This window comes from Symphodus melops, assembly GCF_947650265.1.
Source record: "Symphodus melops genome assembly, chromosome: 9".
NCBI lineage: Eukaryota > Metazoa > Chordata > Actinopteri > Labriformes > Labridae > Symphodus > Symphodus melops.
Window position 1 is genome coordinate 14,457,271 of NC_136699.1, and position 16,796 is coordinate 14,474,066.

At 39.4% G+C, this 16,796-nt stretch overlaps 2 protein-coding genes and 1 long non-coding RNA gene across 6 annotated transcripts; 2 read left to right on the forward strand and 1 right to left on the reverse strand.

The window, feature by feature from the left end:
* The first annotated feature begins 117 nt into the window (after positions 1–117).
* Positions 118–2,620, forward strand: LOC306829176. The gene is made up of 6 exons (XR_013779841.1): positions 118–207; positions 363–535; positions 704–842; positions 966–1,144; positions 1,380–1,504; positions 1,586–2,620. It is a non-coding gene; the product is annotated as an uncharacterized lncRNA (long non-coding RNA).
* Positions 2,621–3,080: 460 nt separating this feature from the next.
* On the reverse strand, positions 3,081–7,752 carry LOC306828842 (uncharacterized protein). Of its 3 annotated transcripts, XM_079351548.1 has the most exons (11): positions 7,638–7,752; positions 7,460–7,536; positions 7,219–7,344; positions 6,305–6,435; positions 6,082–6,217; positions 5,384–5,668; positions 4,861–5,199; positions 4,584–4,765; positions 4,053–4,154; positions 3,856–3,954; positions 3,081–3,773 (listed from the first exon to the last, which is right to left on the reverse strand). In XM_079351548.1, exons 3-11 carry the CDS (start codon positions 7,301–7,303, stop codon positions 3,555–3,557), a joined length of 1,578 nt encoding a protein of 525 aa, XP_079207674.1. In that variant the 5' UTR covers positions 7,304–7,344; positions 7,460–7,536; positions 7,638–7,752; the 3' UTR covers positions 3,081–3,554. The 3 variants fall into 3 exon arrangements, with proteins under 3 accessions (XP_079207674.1, XP_079207673.1, XP_079207675.1); XM_079351547.1 differs by lacking the exon at positions 7,460–7,536; XM_079351549.1 differs by lacking the exon at positions 7,638–7,752 and having other exon boundaries at positions 7,460–7,549.
* Positions 7,753–9,414: 1,662 nt separating this feature from the next.
* Positions 9,415–15,549, forward strand: LOC306829113 (uncharacterized protein). 2 transcript variants are annotated; one of them, XM_079351987.1, is made up of 9 exons: positions 9,415–9,690; positions 10,056–10,316; positions 11,337–11,633; positions 12,797–12,963; positions 13,079–13,177; positions 13,273–13,317; positions 14,271–14,315; positions 14,410–14,505; positions 14,871–15,549. In XM_079351987.1, exons 1-9 carry the CDS (start codon positions 9,639–9,641, stop codon positions 15,030–15,032), a joined length of 1,224 nt encoding a protein of 407 aa, XP_079208113.1. In that variant the 5' UTR covers positions 9,415–9,638; the 3' UTR covers positions 15,033–15,549. The 2 variants fall into 2 exon arrangements, with proteins under 2 accessions (XP_079208113.1, XP_079208114.1); XM_079351988.1 differs by lacking the exon at positions 13,273–13,317.
* Positions 15,550–16,796: the final 1,247 nt, after the last annotated feature.

Genomic DNA, 16,796 nt, shown 5'->3' on the forward strand with positions numbered 1-16,796 from the left:
TTATTATTATTATTTTTTAATTATTATTATTTAACCTGGAAGATAAAATTTCACCATTAAAAAAGGGTAACGCAAAAAAATAGAAATGTTTGCGTTTCAATACACACACGCACACACACGGTTTCTCCGACAGCCATCCATCCTGTGCACCAGGGGGTGCTGTCGCGACCAACAAGAGAAAATGCGATTTTCAAAATGGAGCCAGAAGTAAGTCAGTCTGTTGTAAATACATTCGAGTTTTACATGCGATTAAAGCAGCGTTTGGAGCTGCATCGGCGTTCAACTTAGACTTTTGATGGTGAATGTTACCACGCTTATGTTCTGCAGACGTTGATTGTTTTGTGTCTATTCTTTTCCCAAAGGTACACATCAGTGTTTTTACAAAAACTCACCATACCACGGGTTGCAAAATGCACGGTGTGCTGTTGATTCTATCATTGCCCACTTTGCCCCCCTGAGATGTATAAACCCCGGTGCAACGCAAAGGTATTGCAGCACACAGAGGTGCATGTAAAACATGCTCTTGAATACGAAGGTTAGTTCCTTCTGTCAGCATGATCACTTGTTTGTTTACTACCACTGCTACTAAGTAGATATAGCAAATGTTCCTTGATAATTAGTTTTTTCATAGGTCTATATAGTAAACACCATGATCTTGTGCCTTCACAGTTTTCTACATGACAAAATGCCACCTGGACTGCAGGAGTGGAAGCAGCGGCCACATCTACTGCCCTTTCTGCTCGAGGACTATAGTCAGACGGCAGGATTCATTGAGGCATTTTCAAATCTGTTGGAGTCCTGCTGATGAGCCTTCAGTGGACAATGGCCATCTGCCTGTGATGGTGAGGTGGTGTCAAATGCGTATCTTGTTCTTTAACTGAAACTTTGTAGAAATGTAAATTACATTTGTCCCACCTAATGAACCTTGCTAAATTGGTTTTCCAAAATTTTATTCGGACTAACAGGTGACAAGAATAATCTGTTGACTGTCCATCCCAGCTATCATGTTTGGGCTCCTTGGATTGGGAAAGACACAAGAAGGTCCGACAAAGTGCAAAACACAGAGTTTTTAAAAGCTCACTGCAGGGCAGACGACATCAGTGTAATGGAAGACGGGCTCATAAGTCAACTGATGAATTTGAAGGTATGTCTTTCACACAGTTTGTTCAACCCTTTATTTTGTTTCTATAGTGTGGTTATTTCTCGATTATAGGCCACGACGAGTAGGACAGTTGTGTGGAAGTGGGGAAGCAAAGGGGCTGTTGAAAGCAATGGAATACATTGAAGTCACAACGATAGGTGATAAATGTTAAGCGTGGGGGACAATATTACACACTGTCAACACATTTAGAGTATTTACTCTTTCCTTTGACCCACAGGTGGACGCAGTGTGTATGCTCTGTGAGGAATGTGGTGTCAACTGAACGGTTCTTGCCTCAGGACCAAAATTCAAAATAAACAGGACTGCAACAAAGTTTTTGAGATTGAGTCTGCGGAGCATCAGGTATGACCTGGTTTTTCAGTTTTAATAAATATTAACTGTACTTCTTACTGCAAATGGTTTAATTATTTTCTATTCATCAAGGTGGTTTGGCTGCCATCATGTGTCCCTGCGGGATAGTGTACAGCTTGAAGTTCAACATTGGAGCAGAAAGCCCCAGAGACTTGCTGCTGGCGTGGAAACATCTGCCCAATATGTCAGTCTGTGACTCTGCACAAGCTCTTGTAAACCACACCAATGGGAGACAGCCAGAAAATCTACCATTCCAGCCACACGATTCAATTCAATTCAGTAATTCAGTCTTGCTCCTCCAACTTCTGGGAACGTTCAGGCCGCCAAGGACGGAACACTGAAGATACATCGTCCGTGGATTTTGGAGCCAAACACAGAAAATGTTGAAGATGACAGTCATCTGTGTACCAAATCCTCCCAAGGTTATGTTTTGTGTGACAAGCCAGATGGAGGCAACAGCAAGGATGAGAAGGGTATCCTCAGGAGGATTGATCTTGTTCCTGAGCCAGCTGGTCAGCTCAACAGCAAAGTAGCCGAACAGTTCTTCGTAGAGATGATTAAGAACGATTACTTCCTGAATAAAATGTCGCTGTCAGCTTGTGTTTTTCTTGTATGAAACATTGTTCATCACCACAGTGAAAAAAAAAAAGACAGAGCATTGAGAAGATAAAAAGAGATGTCTAATGTCGGCTCCAGCCTGGATTCTGTAGACGATTCTGCCAGCTGGGTCATTATAACCAACGTTATAGAATGACTGTGATCTTGGTGAAATAAATCAAGTACATTGATAATGAACATGTGAGTATAGTGCATGTAATGTGCAATTTACAAAGTTTGTAATTGTATTTAATACATTTGAACAGAAAATGTCATCACTAAAAGTTCAAAACAACAAAGCTGTGCACAAGACGCAATCTTTTATTTTAAGAATTTAAAGCTGTTTATGCTCCTGGGGATGTGGCTTCATGGCACCGGCTGAGAGGGCATGATGAGAATTTATTATTATTTTTTTTTTACTTTATTTGTAAATTTCCAAACTGCAGCCATACCCTTTTGAAAACTTATGAAAGGATGTGGATAAAACATATATAGATGACAGTTTCTTAAGGGTTTATGTAAATTATCAGAAAAAAAGTCTTTGTTTACAACTTCTCAAAATTGCTTAGTTTCATGCTATAGCTGTAGTAGAATTCTCCATTAAGAGGTGCACAGTTTTTAACATTTATTTGAGATTAAATTAAAAAATCTTGGCAAGGAATTCATTATATTGGAGAGGGAAAAGTATACAACGTGTGTTAAAGATACTTAAGACAGGCTTTTTTTTATATTCTTAAGCAAACACATTTGACTAATCCTAAATGTCTGAGGATGCAGTTCCACCTGTTTTTCATTAGAAACAGTGGTTGGTACTGAGACATCATCCTGTACAAAAAGTTTGCAGATTAATGAGCGATTGCAATTTTTGGTGGAATGTGTAAAGGGAGAGGAAGATTTTTTTGTATAACTAGCACTAATTACCTTCAGGGATTAATACCATATGTATGTGTATATACATACACACCATGAAACTGCAGAACAAATGTGGTTATTAATCAGAGTTGCATTAAGGATTGGTAAACATGATGGATGGAGAAAAAAATCATCTCTGTACTGTAGCCTACTGTGCAGTACAGAATTCCCTTTTGCACATTTGTAACAACTGATTTGTACAAAGCCCCAGGCCACATAATTCACAGACTTACACACACTCAGTGATACAGTGCAGATAATATTGGTCCTGAGGGCCCGGAGGTAGGAAATAGCAGGAACGTTTTAGGAGCACCATCAACAGTGTCAGGAAATATGTAACAGGAGACAGACCGGCTAATGCTAAAATGACATGCAGTATTGGTACCAAGCCATTAAAATTAGGCTAAAATACAAAAGGCACAAGTGAGGGCTCACTTTTCCACATCACTGTCTCTCCACCTGTGAATCCACTTCACGGTTTCTCAATGTCTTATCTCTCTCACCTTTCTTGGTTACAGTTCCATTTTCCTTTTTATAAGAAGTTTAGTTTCTCAGAAGTGTAAACACTGCAGGACTCCGAAGTGTCAGTGTCTAGTGGCAGTGTTGAAAAGTATTCTTGTGTTTTGCTCCATCTTTCTTTGTTTCCATCTTTTTTGATCTGGAATTGGGCACAATCCTCAGAGGAATGGAGGCAGTCTGACGCCCCGGGCACTGAAAAGGAAATCCTTCTCTCTTCCTCAGTAGACGTATGCTGCAACAAAAAAGAAGAAGTTTAAAACGTGTAAAAAAATTTTTTTTTAAATTGGATAGTGACGACTGAATTGTAGCCTTACCTCAGGGGTTGAGTTATGACAAGGGGAGCTCTGAGGTGTCAGCCTGTTTGCTTCCTGGTTCTGAGATCTTGGAGTTCCAGCCATGACTGGACTATAACCCTTCCAGAACAAAAAGCAGCATGTTAGCATTATTTAAAAAGTTTTGACTTGGAAGGAAAACCTGCTCATTAATTTTAAAAAGTTAAAATCAGACGTACAGTGTGACTGGGACTGGCTCCTGGGGTCCACTTTCTTGGTGTTTCAGGATGCAGCGAGTGGCCGTAGAGGGCCGAGGGCTGAGGGCTGGGGTGGCTGTAGTCCTGCGAAGAAGAGCAGACACATACAACTTGCTAAGTCCTGTGCTTGGTAACGACAATGTAAAAAAAAGGAAGGGAAACAAAACCAAAACTATTGAGTACTTTTCATGAATCTTGGGTATTTCTTTGTTTCTTTTGCTGAAGGTCATCATTTCTCTATTTTTCTCGCCACTGATTTGTTGCATCATTATTCAATCATGAGTAAAACTAGCTTAAGTAAAGATTTACATTTTAAACTGTATTAAAATGTTACAGCACTTAACTATACAAGATTAAAAAAAAAACATTAAAAAATCAGGATCTAAATCTTTTGAATCAGGCCCTCAGTTTAACCATTAAACTGAGGGCGCAACTAAAAAAATAAATGAAAGACCCTACGTTTCTCATAGCTCCAGAGCTATCTCACTTAACAGGCTCTCCTGATTTCCTCACCTGGATGTTGACCCTTGGAAGGTTGTTTGGTGTTGGGCGGTTTGCTCTGAGGCTAGTGATGAAATGTGAGAGGCTGCAGCTGGGGTATCTCCTCATGAAGAGCAAGAAACCAGCCAGTGATACGAACATACCAGAAGGAACCGTGATGGACTTGAGAAGCGCTCGCCATCTGCCTCCCTTTTCTGGAAAGATACAGACATCATCAGAGAAAATATAGATGTGAAAAATAAGGACATGAACAAATAATAATAATAAAAAAAAAACGTTAGTCACTTACCAATCACCTGCAACATAGTGGAGGATACCAGGTTTCCATCTCCGTCTCTTATTTCGTAGATGCCATCATGCCTTGAAGTCAGCCTTGCTATGACGACTTCATTGATGCTGCCATTTCTTCCAAGAGAGATAAGGCCCCTGTAGCGCATGTCGTAGTCCGTTATGTGGCCCTCGCGGATCAGCTGCACGGGGCCTCGGGGAGGCTTAGGGTCAAAGGGGCCCAGGGAGGATTCATCAGGGTATCGAGTGGGGGTAAAAATTAGATGGGCATGAGGGACAGGAAGAAAGAGGGGCAGGTTTAGAGACTCCCTGGTGAAGCGGGTGACATTGAAGGAGTGCCCTGCATAAATATGCAGGATTGTGAACAGGAGGGGAGAATGATGGAAACATGAGGGTGTCAAATGAAAAGGGAAAGATAGAAATAAATGTTACAGTTGACACTTGACATGGTTCAACAGTTAAAGAAATTAAACGGTCAGGTCAGCTTTATTCAACCCCTCCTTTCGTTTTCTGTCTCTGCTCACCGCGGACAGTGAGGGTGCTGCGGGACAAGGCCTTCCCCTTGTTGTCCCTGATAGTGTAATTGCCTTGGTCAGCTTGCCTCACTTTCTCTGCCACCCAGACCTTCCCGCTCCTCAGCAGCCGCCCTCGCCCCACATTGCTGGTCAACAGGTCTGTCTTGTTCCACAGCACAACGGGCATGGCCTCAGGTGGAGCACCGCGGGGTAAAAACTCCAGCAAGGAACCATTTTCAGGGATTGGGTACTCAAAGTTTTCGCCATAGTTTCTGATGTAAGACTTGATGCATTCTGAAGCAGGAGAGAAAGAGTAAAAAAAACAGTATCATATACTTAAAACAGTATCAAAAAATGGAAAGGAGAAATAAGGAACAATATACCAACACAATTCTATTGAATGATCCATTCAAACAAACAACGCAAAGACCTAACTAAGCTCTAACTTGACTAGAATAACAACAATAATTGCTGCTTCACAATTAATCAATCACCATAAAATGTTTAGAACGTAAACATAACATTAAGTTGTTTAACTACTGAGAAAATGTTCTTGTAGAACAACTACCATCTATAGTTGAAGTTCATTACTTGCAGATTATACTTTGGTGTCATTTTGAATGATGACTCTTTCATGTGTAATGGAGGCAGGTGCATTTAGCAAAACTAAAGATAAGGAGTTCACAAAACAGGACAAACTTTAGTACCTGAAACAGTCAATCGAACAGTCTCATAGGTAAATCCAGAGGAGAGTTTGATGGAATAAAGTCCCTGATCATCATGAGTCACTTCTTTCAGGACTAACATCTTATCTCTGGTCCACTCGAACCGTGGCTCCATCACCTGCAGTTGTACAGTAGAGTGTTTGTTTTTTTACAATCAGAATGCACATTAACACAATCAAAAGGAGAGGCTCATTTTTTCACTCACATTTGTCCTTTCCAACAAGGTGCGTCTCTCTCCCTCTGAGTTTGGTGTAAAAGTAACCATTCTGGATGTAGAGTACACAGGTAGACGAAATTCCTTCCCAGCACACACACTCTGGGCTTCTTCTTTTTCACCTGTTAAGGTACATAGAAAAAATGGAAATGTGTTTTATGGCAGATGGAAACGTGATAAGATGTTCTATTTTGACTCACCCAGTACGACCCAACCTGCGTTGAGAGCAAGATAAATATTAGAAATTTACACAGCTATGCTTAGGTCACACCGAAGATATTTGCCTGTGGAAATTATATAACAGCTTTCTAGAAAAATTATCAACTTTAAATGGCGAAGGACTGGTCTAAGTCATAAGCCTGCCTCTATAATATTTCTCAATTTGAACTGTCTCTATAGCGGACTTCTTCTGTTGTCCAGTTTAACTATGGAGTACCACAAGGGACCATTCTTGAACCATTTGTATGTTCATTGCATACGGTTACGTCTTATGCAGGCTAAACAGAACTTTTCATTCCAACACAACACAGTGGATGGCCCATTCTTACACTCTATTCCAATATCTAAACTTACACTACATGACTGATAGAATATATATGCAATTATCCTAACTTCCTAAAAATGAACCAGAAAGCCACTCTGTGAGGTCCATAAAATTAAAAGCATTTTAATGGCAATCTGAGCTCCCTGATATACTGATTAAATTTTAAGTTTGATCTTCAGTTTCCAGGTCATGCCTTTTAAAGACCTTTTTGACATATCATTTCACATGACTATAGCATTGGCTGTGATGTTCAATTTAGGCTTAATTATAAATAGACAATTATTCAAGCCGTTAGTTGCAATGTAATGCGACCAAGGGATGCGTTATCTTAAGGGTGTCAATCAAATATTAAATAACTCACCCACAGCGAGAGGAAGGACAAAAAGGGCAGTGAATAGGACAGTGGAGGCCATCTTCTCCTTTGAAGACAAACCCGAATGTTTCATCTACAAACAGCGTGGACACAGACGCGCACAGTCCCTCTCCTCTGAAAACAAGCCGCACAGTTTCATCATCAATCATCAGGCCACACAAGGGGGAGTTCAAACACAACTGTTTAAGCCTTCGTATTATTTACACTTATGTCAAATCAATATTGTCACCGTGTGATTCACGACACCCTGTGTGCTGTGAAGTTAAATCCACGCAGGTGTCCAATTTATTTGTACGCAGATGAATCCTATTTATAGCGATCCCGCTGATCATCAAGCCGCCTATGATTGATAGGCTACATTGCAAAATATAGTAGGCTACTTATGGATGCATGCACTCTGTACTTACCTGCGGAAAAAATGACACAATAAATCAATCGCTGGATGTTGAGGAATGTTTATATAGAGAGAGATAAAAGCCTGACAACGTCCTCCGCAGAACGCGCATGGGCATTAGGGCTAGTGATGTGTCATGGGTTAAAGATGCGGCTCTGAGAGCCGATGCTTTATAGAGAATCAGAAGAACCGGATCCCAGTTTTTGTTTCCCTTCCCCGCTTAGCTCTGACAGTGGGTTAGCCCCAGCTCTGCTCGATGCAGAACTTTGTTCAGATTGGCCAGCATGGCAGCATGTTAGTGAGACAGCAGATGACTGATTTAGAGTTCTGTTCTGTGGATTTGTTTATTTATTTATTTTGTATTGGCATCTTTGTATTTGTGCAATTCAAAAAGTTTGATTTGGGTTGAAAGGGTTGTCAACACACAATAAATTTATTTTTGCAAAGTTTTGCAAAAGAATTAGGCGACTAAAGCTCCTAAATTAAGATCCGTTTCGGGGTTGAGAGTGACGGCTCTTCTTTGGCAGCTGAGCCAAAATAGACGCTCTCGGAAAAGAGCCGAACTTCCCATCACTAATTTAGCGCCTGTTCTACAATTTATCTCGATGGCAGGCGGTATTATCAGCAGCAGGATGCCTGCGTTGTTTTCAAATTCCTGAAGAAAAACAAAAAAACAAAAAGGCTGTCTGAACAGTGACACAGGACAGACATAGCCTACTCCTGAGGAGCTTCGTGACAAGACCGAAACGTTGTCAGGAGTTTAAAAAAAACTGAGAGAACAAGTCACTTGCAGGAGTAGCATCTATCTGCAAGTCTGCAGATAGATGCTACTCCTTTATTTGAAGAAAAAAAAAACTGAGGGGCATTTTTGATTTATGCTACAAAAATCTAAACATTTACAAAGGCACAGGTGTAAATGAAGTTGGACTATTATGTTATTTTTACAGTATTTTTTTTTTCAAATCAAACAATTACAATTTCCCTCCAACACATCTGCATTACTAACTGTGTCGCAATAGTGGCACAGGAGAATGTATACACGTTCTCCTACTCTACAGAGTCCAGAGGATAGTCCAGGATCGAACCGGCTCTCTTGACCAGTCTCTCTCTTTGCCGTGTCATCTGCTTAATACTTTTGTTTAAATTTGGTTAATTTGTTTGTGTGCTGTATTTGAATCTACTCAATAGGTTATTCTTTAGCAACTGATTTGAGTTACATTAACTCAGCTTTTAACAAAGTTAGATATAATTAATAATAATGTGTGCAATCTGTTGCCTCAATTTTATTGAGTAATGTGTTTCTCTTTTAACAGATGGGCTCACTGCACAGCCGGTTATGACATTCAACACCCAGACATATACATTAGACATAGGCTTTAAATATCATCAATGGCATTCTTCCTAGGACAGTAGCCTATGGAAATCTTCAATACAAAAAATAAATAAATTCCAATCATAATTTCAAAATGTAAATTGTCTGAGGCTATCCGTTATAAGATACAAGCATGTTTGTTTTGGATAAATGGTATGAAACGGAAAACTTTGAAAAAGAAAAGACCGATAGGCTACAGCTATACAATGGCCGTAGTGACGTCATTTGTCCTTGGAGGTGTTCTGGATATCTGAAATCATGATTGTGAATATAAAGAAGGCCATTGTGAACATGTTTAGTAGTTTTTACTAGTGAAAAAAGCAATAAATGTGATTTTCTTGAATTTAAAAACTGCTTGCCATTATTCGCTACTTTTACAGGCCGTTTTTTTCCATCAAGGATTTCCCACAGTCCCTGAACTCATCACGAGAAGCCTCCGCCCAGCTGGCCCCCAGAGATCCTCACCCCGTTTACACGCTTACTGTCTAAACGACTTATCACTTCAATTACAACTGTATAGTTAAAGTTAGGGTTTGTTATTGTGCGTATAGTGAACAACATGTTGTTGGTAAAGTCGTGATAAACTACAAACGTGCTTTTTACTGGTCGAGGAGGTCGAGGGCGGTTCACACTGTGTTTACAATGACGGGAAAAATGATAGTGCTGTTGTTACTGGTGTCCTTTTTTACAAAAGGTGAGTAAAAGTAACATAGTGCTACTTCAGAGCACACGTTTCATTAAGTATGTTAGAAACATTGTTCATTAACTGATGATGTTAACAGTGTTCATTCAGTCGTTTTATTAGTCTCCTTGGTCAGTTTGTATCAAATGCACTATTATCTGACAGTAATGACTGTAATATTTGAAACATAGATACAAACGCTTTAATATCATCCTACAGGTGTTAAGAGGGGTTCTTAACACATGTTTGGGGGTCAAGTTAATTCACGTTATTTAGTAAAAAATACTCAAATACATCCATCCGAAATGCTCCTTTATACCTATTAACCTATGTATTTACTTAACACTTGAGCAATCCGTTTTTTTTTCTCTCTCTAGGTTTCTCATATGAGGAGAAAGAGTACGGGGACACATACAGTACATGGCTGCCGAGAAAGACTACATCCATTGAGTTCATGGGAGTGAACAGCCCAGATGTGACAATCGTGTGGAATCAGGATGGGCCTGCAGTCAGTTCTCGACACAAGGTGGTGCGTTCTTACTTTAAGATAGAGAAAGTAAACCGGAGAGACAGCGGCACCTACACAATGAAAGACAAAGATCAGAACGTACTTTCTACCAACACTCTGGTAGTCACTGGTGAGGATCAATCTTAGCTCTTTAACTTGTCTCGTTTCTTTTCCTCTTCCTACTTTTTATCAGACACTGTTTGATTTTTTAATTTGCATGTTTTACTGAGTGACAGTCCAAGGACACACGAGGATCAACTTAATATAGAATTGAATAGAATAGAAAATGTATTTATAAAGCACATTTCATTACAGTCTGAGTCAATGTGCTTTACATAAAAACATAGGAATACAAGACATAAATAGCTATTTCAACAGCCATGGCTATGATATAGAAATCCAATTAGGAACAAAACCAAAACACCCACACATACACAAAGGGCCACTATTTACGCTTGAGAGAAGGGATAGCTTTTAAGTTGATCTTTAAATGTAGAGACACCTGTGATGGACCTCAGGTCACATGACACATGATCCATCTCGTTTTCATGGCAACATGACCGTTATGGATCAAGACAAAAGGGTTAATCACATTACTGAAGAAATTAAACCATTTGAATAATTTACTTGGGCGCCTGAGAAAAGACACAAGTTAACAATCTGTATCAGATCTGACGTTATCATACTTTGTGTCATTTCTTTCGGTAGAATATCAAACCAGGAGAATGAATTTAGTGAGTGAATTATTATATTGATAGGTCAGTAATAGTTAGTATGAGTAAATTGGTTTTGAATGGACAGATTACAGATCCTGAACTTTTGAGGAGGTACTGATTGCTTGTCTACTTTTTTGAATGTAGTAGCAGTTGCCTGCTAGAACAAAGTCCAGGTGCTTCTGACACAGCAGGGTTTGTTAACCGGTCAACAGTAGCAAACAGGGTGTTGTGCATCAGATGAGTTTTTGGTGATGACGTCTCATTTAAGTCTCACCATGAAAGCTCATGAGCATGGCTCTCAAAATGAGGATGTAAGCTGTGAAAGACAAATGTGAAGAAAATTTAAAAAAAAACTAGCCGGGATGAGCTGTTTGTGATTTAGTTTGAAGAATCATTTTAAAACTCCTGTATTTATTTATTTTTTTGTCTTTCAGAAAAGCAAAGATATAACTCAAAAGATTATGGTGATTACTTCGACTTCACGTTTGACCTGGAACCAGCCTCCTGCAACATTTACTTCATCCCAGATCATGGATATGAGATCATGGATAGGAGTCAGATAGTTCGTGAAGGCAGGCTGATGGGTTATGAGAACAACAATTGTAAGGCGCTCGAGTTTTTACATCCATGTGGGCTTTCAAAAAATTTCCTGCAGTCGTCATGCACCGGGCGCTTTGAGATCAGAGATCAGCATAATGACTTGGCTTTGGTGGAGTCATTGGAAGTAGCACGTAAGTAACTTACATGAACTCATGCATCTCTGTCAGTAATCTTTGTTTTGTTTATTAGCTTCTGATTTTAAAAGACAAAAGATTTATAGATTTTCCTGAACTGTTACTTTCTTTTTCACAGTGTTTCTTTCTAGAACGACCAAGGCAGTAATGTAATTACATAGTTGAAATAATACCTATATAATCACAGGACAAAGACTTTTCCTTAATGTGTATTTATTTTATTCAATCATTCTTATTTTATCAACATTACAGAACTCAAAAGAGTTTGGTGTATTTCTACTTTGAATGGCTGTAACAGTTATATTGACTGCAAAAATGTTAGCCGGTGTATCATTTTAGTGTGTGCTCCTATTTCCCAAACAATGTTGTCTAGCAGCTGTTGTTTTTAACGCTCAAGCTAAGAAGGAAAGAAACTTACCAGCCTAAAATGAAATGGAAATAACAGGAGACATACTGTATATTTGACTCAAGCAACACTGAAATGGCAGAAGAGAGTCGGCTTCAGTCGAAACTGAACAGCACCCTCTGCCCCTCTACTGCCCTTATGATCAGCACAATATTTTCACTATAATTTACAGCATGAAAGCTTATTTGTTCTCACTAAACTAAATATTGTTTTCTAGATCAGTTTGTTTTCTTACACTTTCGCAATTGTTTTTGTTCTTTTCCTATGACGGTCAGATTTATCGTTTTTGCCATCTCAGATAGGCTATAATATAGTTGACATGTTTATATTTCTATTGTGCATTGAAATGCAAATTGATGCTGTTTTATAACAATATAATTATTGATGTAATTTGAGTTTGTATCTGTAATTAAAATACCTTTTTCTATGGCTGTGGATTAACTCATCAGATTTCACATTTTGTGTCCTGAAATGTATTATTAACCTATCTTAACATTACAGATCCATTTACTCTTATATTTGATATTGATTATAGATATGATATGCAAATATTTTGTAAATGGTCCAAATAACTGCTATGGCCGTTCTAGTAGTGATAAAATTCAGGTCGTTCTAATGTTGCGGGTTGCACCTTTTTGACATCAAGTTTAGCCTCTTATTCAGGAGGCTAGTAGAAAAGCAACACGTTTAATATTTAACACAACTATCTGATTTGTCAAGATTGTTTTTGATCCATGTTCTGTTCTTTCTCCAGCTGAAGACGAGTTTCATTCAGTTTCCTTCATCAATATTGGCATTGGCATTTCCATTATTCTTATCAGCTTCTGTTGCTACATCATGCGCTGCGTCTATCAGAAAAACCCCTCCAGGAAGGACATGTCACAGAGTCCTGATGGGGCACCTACGACTTATCAACATCAGGTGAACACATTTGGCATTCAAGCTTCTTTAGAGTGTTCGTGCAAATACATAAACTAAAAATCCAGCTGTTCAAGTCATTCACACTGATTGTTGTTGTCTTTCATTCAAACTGCAGTATGACAGTGAGCCTGTAGGACCGAGACCAGAGCAGCTCGGTCGGCCCTCTCAGACGCTCCACCCCACAGTGCCTTCATATAATCCGAGCGTCCCGCTGGTGAGTGATCGTGCCGCCTGTTGTTGAAATCACTTCCTGTTGATTACGTCCTTTCTGTCCTCTTCTAACATGTTACCTGTTTCTTCATTTGACAGATACACAATCCCCCCTCTGTGAGTTTGCCCCCAGCGTATTCTGAGGTATGAGCTGATCATTCAGAAAATACGCACACACACATACACGCACACATTACCTGTGGCATTTCATGTTCTTATCCTTCAAGCCTAAAAGACATGTAAGGAGCCTTTCCTGTCTGAAAAAGTCAAGTTTTTATAAAAAAAAAAAAAATAATTAGATCTTTCTTCCCTGCCTTTACACTAACCTCTATTACATTATTATACTATCAAGATGAAACTACATTAAAGGCGCGGTGTGACATACAGGGGGTCTGAGAACCCTTATTTCCCATTTTGTGCAGCTGCTTGCTGCAGATGTGATTCGGCGCTCTCTTGGGTTTGCTGCATCTTGAAAAAAGGAAAAATGATCCCCGCTCGCGGATTACCTGCTGCGATCTGAACTTTTTAAAACGAGATTCTGTTGTCTTGCTCGGAGCCACCGAAGACACGTTCAGTGCGATCGTTCAGACCGTTGGCAGTTACTTCCGTGCAGCTTACTATATCAGCACTCAGTACATGTGCAGGCATGTGCGAGTGTGTCGGCCATTGAACAAACAACACTACATGGCATTGTGTTAATTATTAAATTAATATAATTCTGCATTATGTTTAAGTGTTCATATTGTTATCTAACGAGTACCTAAACAAACTCACACTAAATGTTAAAATATTTATCAGTTAAACATAGACGAGTTGAATAAAAAAAACAACGCAGAGTTGGAATACTGCAAAAACATTATAGTCCACATGTTTATAGTAATATTCAAAGTAGTATTCAAAATGAATGCATTCTTGTGTGAACACGTATCTGATAAACACTTAAGCGTTAATAAAAAGATTGGATCGCAATTGTTTTCCAGAAAAAGCGAGCGTCCCGCTGGTTAGTGATCAATGCCGCCTGTTGTTGAAATAATTTTCTTGTTGATTATCTCCTTTGTGTCCTCTTCTAACATGTTACCTGTCACTTCGTTTGGCAGATACACAATCCGCCCTCTGGGAGTTTGCCCCCAGCTTATTCTGAGGTATGATCTGATCGTTCAGAAGATACACACACATTCATTTCATGGTCTTGTTCTTCAGGCTTAAATGACTTTCCTGTTGAAAACATTTACCCAGCTTGCAGGCCCGAGTTACCCTGCTGCACCTGCTTCAAAACCCTCATCTGAGCCGATGAATCCCAGTGAGCCAGCAGCTTCATCGTCTGAACCCCCGGTATGTCTTAATGTATTCAAACAATGAACCCAATCTTCTTTGAAGTGTTGGGTAGGTTCAAACCATAATAACAATGACAAGTTAGGTGTTACTTCTAACCCATATTTGGTTGCTCATTAACATGATCAACTGACTCAACTGCAGCTCAGTTGATCACACAGCTCACGTCAGGTAACATTTAATCTGCTAAAAATGTATTGTAAAAGCCGCATATCCTGAGGCACTGATGGCCTAGCAGTTAGGACACGCCCCATACAAGTAGGAGGTGGGCATCCAAGGCGACGGCTCGGGTTTTGTCAACATGTCATTCGCCACTTTCTCACCAACTTAAACATTAAACTGGTTTTGGTTTACTCCTCTCACAGGCTGCACCTCTGCAAGATCATGGGGATGCTCCAGCTCCTACTTTCGGCTCTGATTGTCTCTCCTCTGACCCTGAGCTGACTTATGAGCTGAGAGGACTGACTGCTCCCTCCCTCAGTTCAGACCTCGCTGAAGTTTATACCTCAGACAAACTCAACTTTTAGTGGGAAACATCATTCACATCGGACAGATATATTGTCGTACATTGTGACCAGCTGGAACACAGCCATAGCAGCTCTTGATTGGACAGTGACATATATACACATAAGAAAATAAGTTCTGTTAAGAGGGGGACAAAGTACCAGTGGTTCCTAACCTTTCAGTAGAAATGCTGAAACAGCCGTCGCACTTGCTTGAGGGGAATTCTTCTGATTATATTAAATCAGCTCACTTGGACTTTCAATTAAAGGGCGTTAACAAGCATCTAAGGATGATTTTGATTGGCAGTCTGTCTGAAATGTTCTACACAGTTTTGGTAGAGGTTATGTGAAAACACCTTCCAGTTATTTTCTAAATGCAAAGTGAAATGCGATAATATTTATGCTAGCTTAACTTATTTCCATATATGTTACAAGTTCAATAGGAAATAGTATACCCCTTTTCCACCTTTTAAACCAATACCCTGTGGTCTAAATGAAAAAAAAAAATAGGTGCTGTGATTTGGTCCAAATACAACATGAATCAAGCAGCAGAGGAGGTTTGTGACCCTGTAGAAACCAGCTCTCTCAGAACGCTCCGTTTTGGTGTGTGTGTCTCTTTAAATGCAATGAGACCCTCCTGAGTTTTCCCCGTAGACATCATTCCTCTGTAGTGAGAATAAAAATAGCAGACTTGTGCAAAAGTTTTGCTCCTGGCTGGAGGTGGAGTCCATGGGTGAAGATACCAGGGGAGGTTGGTTTTTTTTCACCAGAATCTCACTGTGATGTCACAATGAGAGCAAATTTGAAACAGAGCATTTTTCTGTGTTGTAAGATTTACACAGACCACAAAAAAAAGACGGGATGTGTTGATTTCACATTTTGTGGGCCAGGAGACTCTCAGGTTACCCGAACAAACGTTCAAAAACCCTGTCCAAGGGGATTTTTCATGTGTACCCTTTAAAGTTTGGAACTTTCTTTCAGTATAAATACTGTTATACTAAAACTGCAGGGTGCTTAGTTTGATGTTAATGAAGTGTTGCTTTTGTATAAAGTCTTGATGACTGAATCTGTTGTAAAGTAATAGTAAAGCAAATAGTATAGGGGGAGGAGGCTATACACCCATTTAACCCTATTAACATATATTTATGCATTCAGAACAATTTATATATTCACTCCATTTTCTCAGGAACAAAAACAATGAAAATGTTCTCAGTTACTATACTGTAGTTTTGAGCTGTAGATGTTTGAAGTGTTTATATATCAAACTGGAGTCAAAGTTACCTCAGCACTCAGAATGTAAACATTCACTGAACTCAAGATAAGATTCACAGTACTGGGTTCACAACTGCTCTCACTTTTTATTTTACAACATGAGAGTGGAGACAAATTATGAGTGAAATAGATTCCTATAGGGTCTGCAAATCCACAGGTTAGTGTGGTTTGGCCTTTTAATGTATTTTCTTTCTCTCAACAAGGGGAGGTGATTGGATCTTCCTATTGTGCTGTCGATTAAATGCTGCATCATGTTGTTTGTGTAGTTCCCTGTCTTCTTGCAATATTTGCACACAGTTTTCTCTTGTCTATTATCCTCACACTTCTTTCATTTTCTGTCTGGGGTAAGCCACAATGCCTTCACACCTTTGATTTAAAAGACAGTGGTGCATCCTCAATTTCACACTCTTGCTCTGTAGCTTCTGACGCTTACGATATTATCCGACTCATTTTTCAGAGTACCAATGTGAATTGGACACCTTTGAATTTATTTATCAGGATTTCATGATTCAACTT

What these genes read in the sequence shown, in the direction of transcription:
- LOC306828842 (XM_079351547.1), bottom strand. Translation starts at nt 7,303, where the DNA reads ATGAAACATTCGGGTTTGTCTTCAAAGGAGAAGATGGCCTCCACTGTC. An exon ending in CACTATGTTGCAGGTGATTG is followed by an intron (nt 4,766 to 4,860) that starts GTAAGTGACTAA and finishes GTATCTTTCCAG; the next exon opens with AAAAGGGAGGCAGATGGCGA. An exon ending in GTCATAACTCAACCCCTGAG is followed by an intron (nt 3,774 to 3,855) that starts GTAAGGCTACAA and finishes TTTTTGTTGCAG; the next exon opens with CATACGTCTACTGAGGAAGA.
- LOC306829113 (XM_079351987.1), top strand. Translation starts at nt 9,639, where the DNA reads ATGACGGGAAAAATGATAGTGCTGTTGTTACTGGTGTCCTTTTTTACA. An exon ending in CTACGACTTATCAACATCAG is followed by an intron (nt 12,964 to 13,078) that starts GTGAACACATTT and finishes TTCAAACTGCAG; the next exon opens with TATGACAGTGAGCCTGTAGG. An exon ending in CTTCATCGTCTGAACCCCCG is followed by an intron (nt 14,506 to 14,870) that starts GTATGTCTTAAT and finishes CTCCTCTCACAG; the next exon opens with GCTGCACCTCTGCAAGATCA.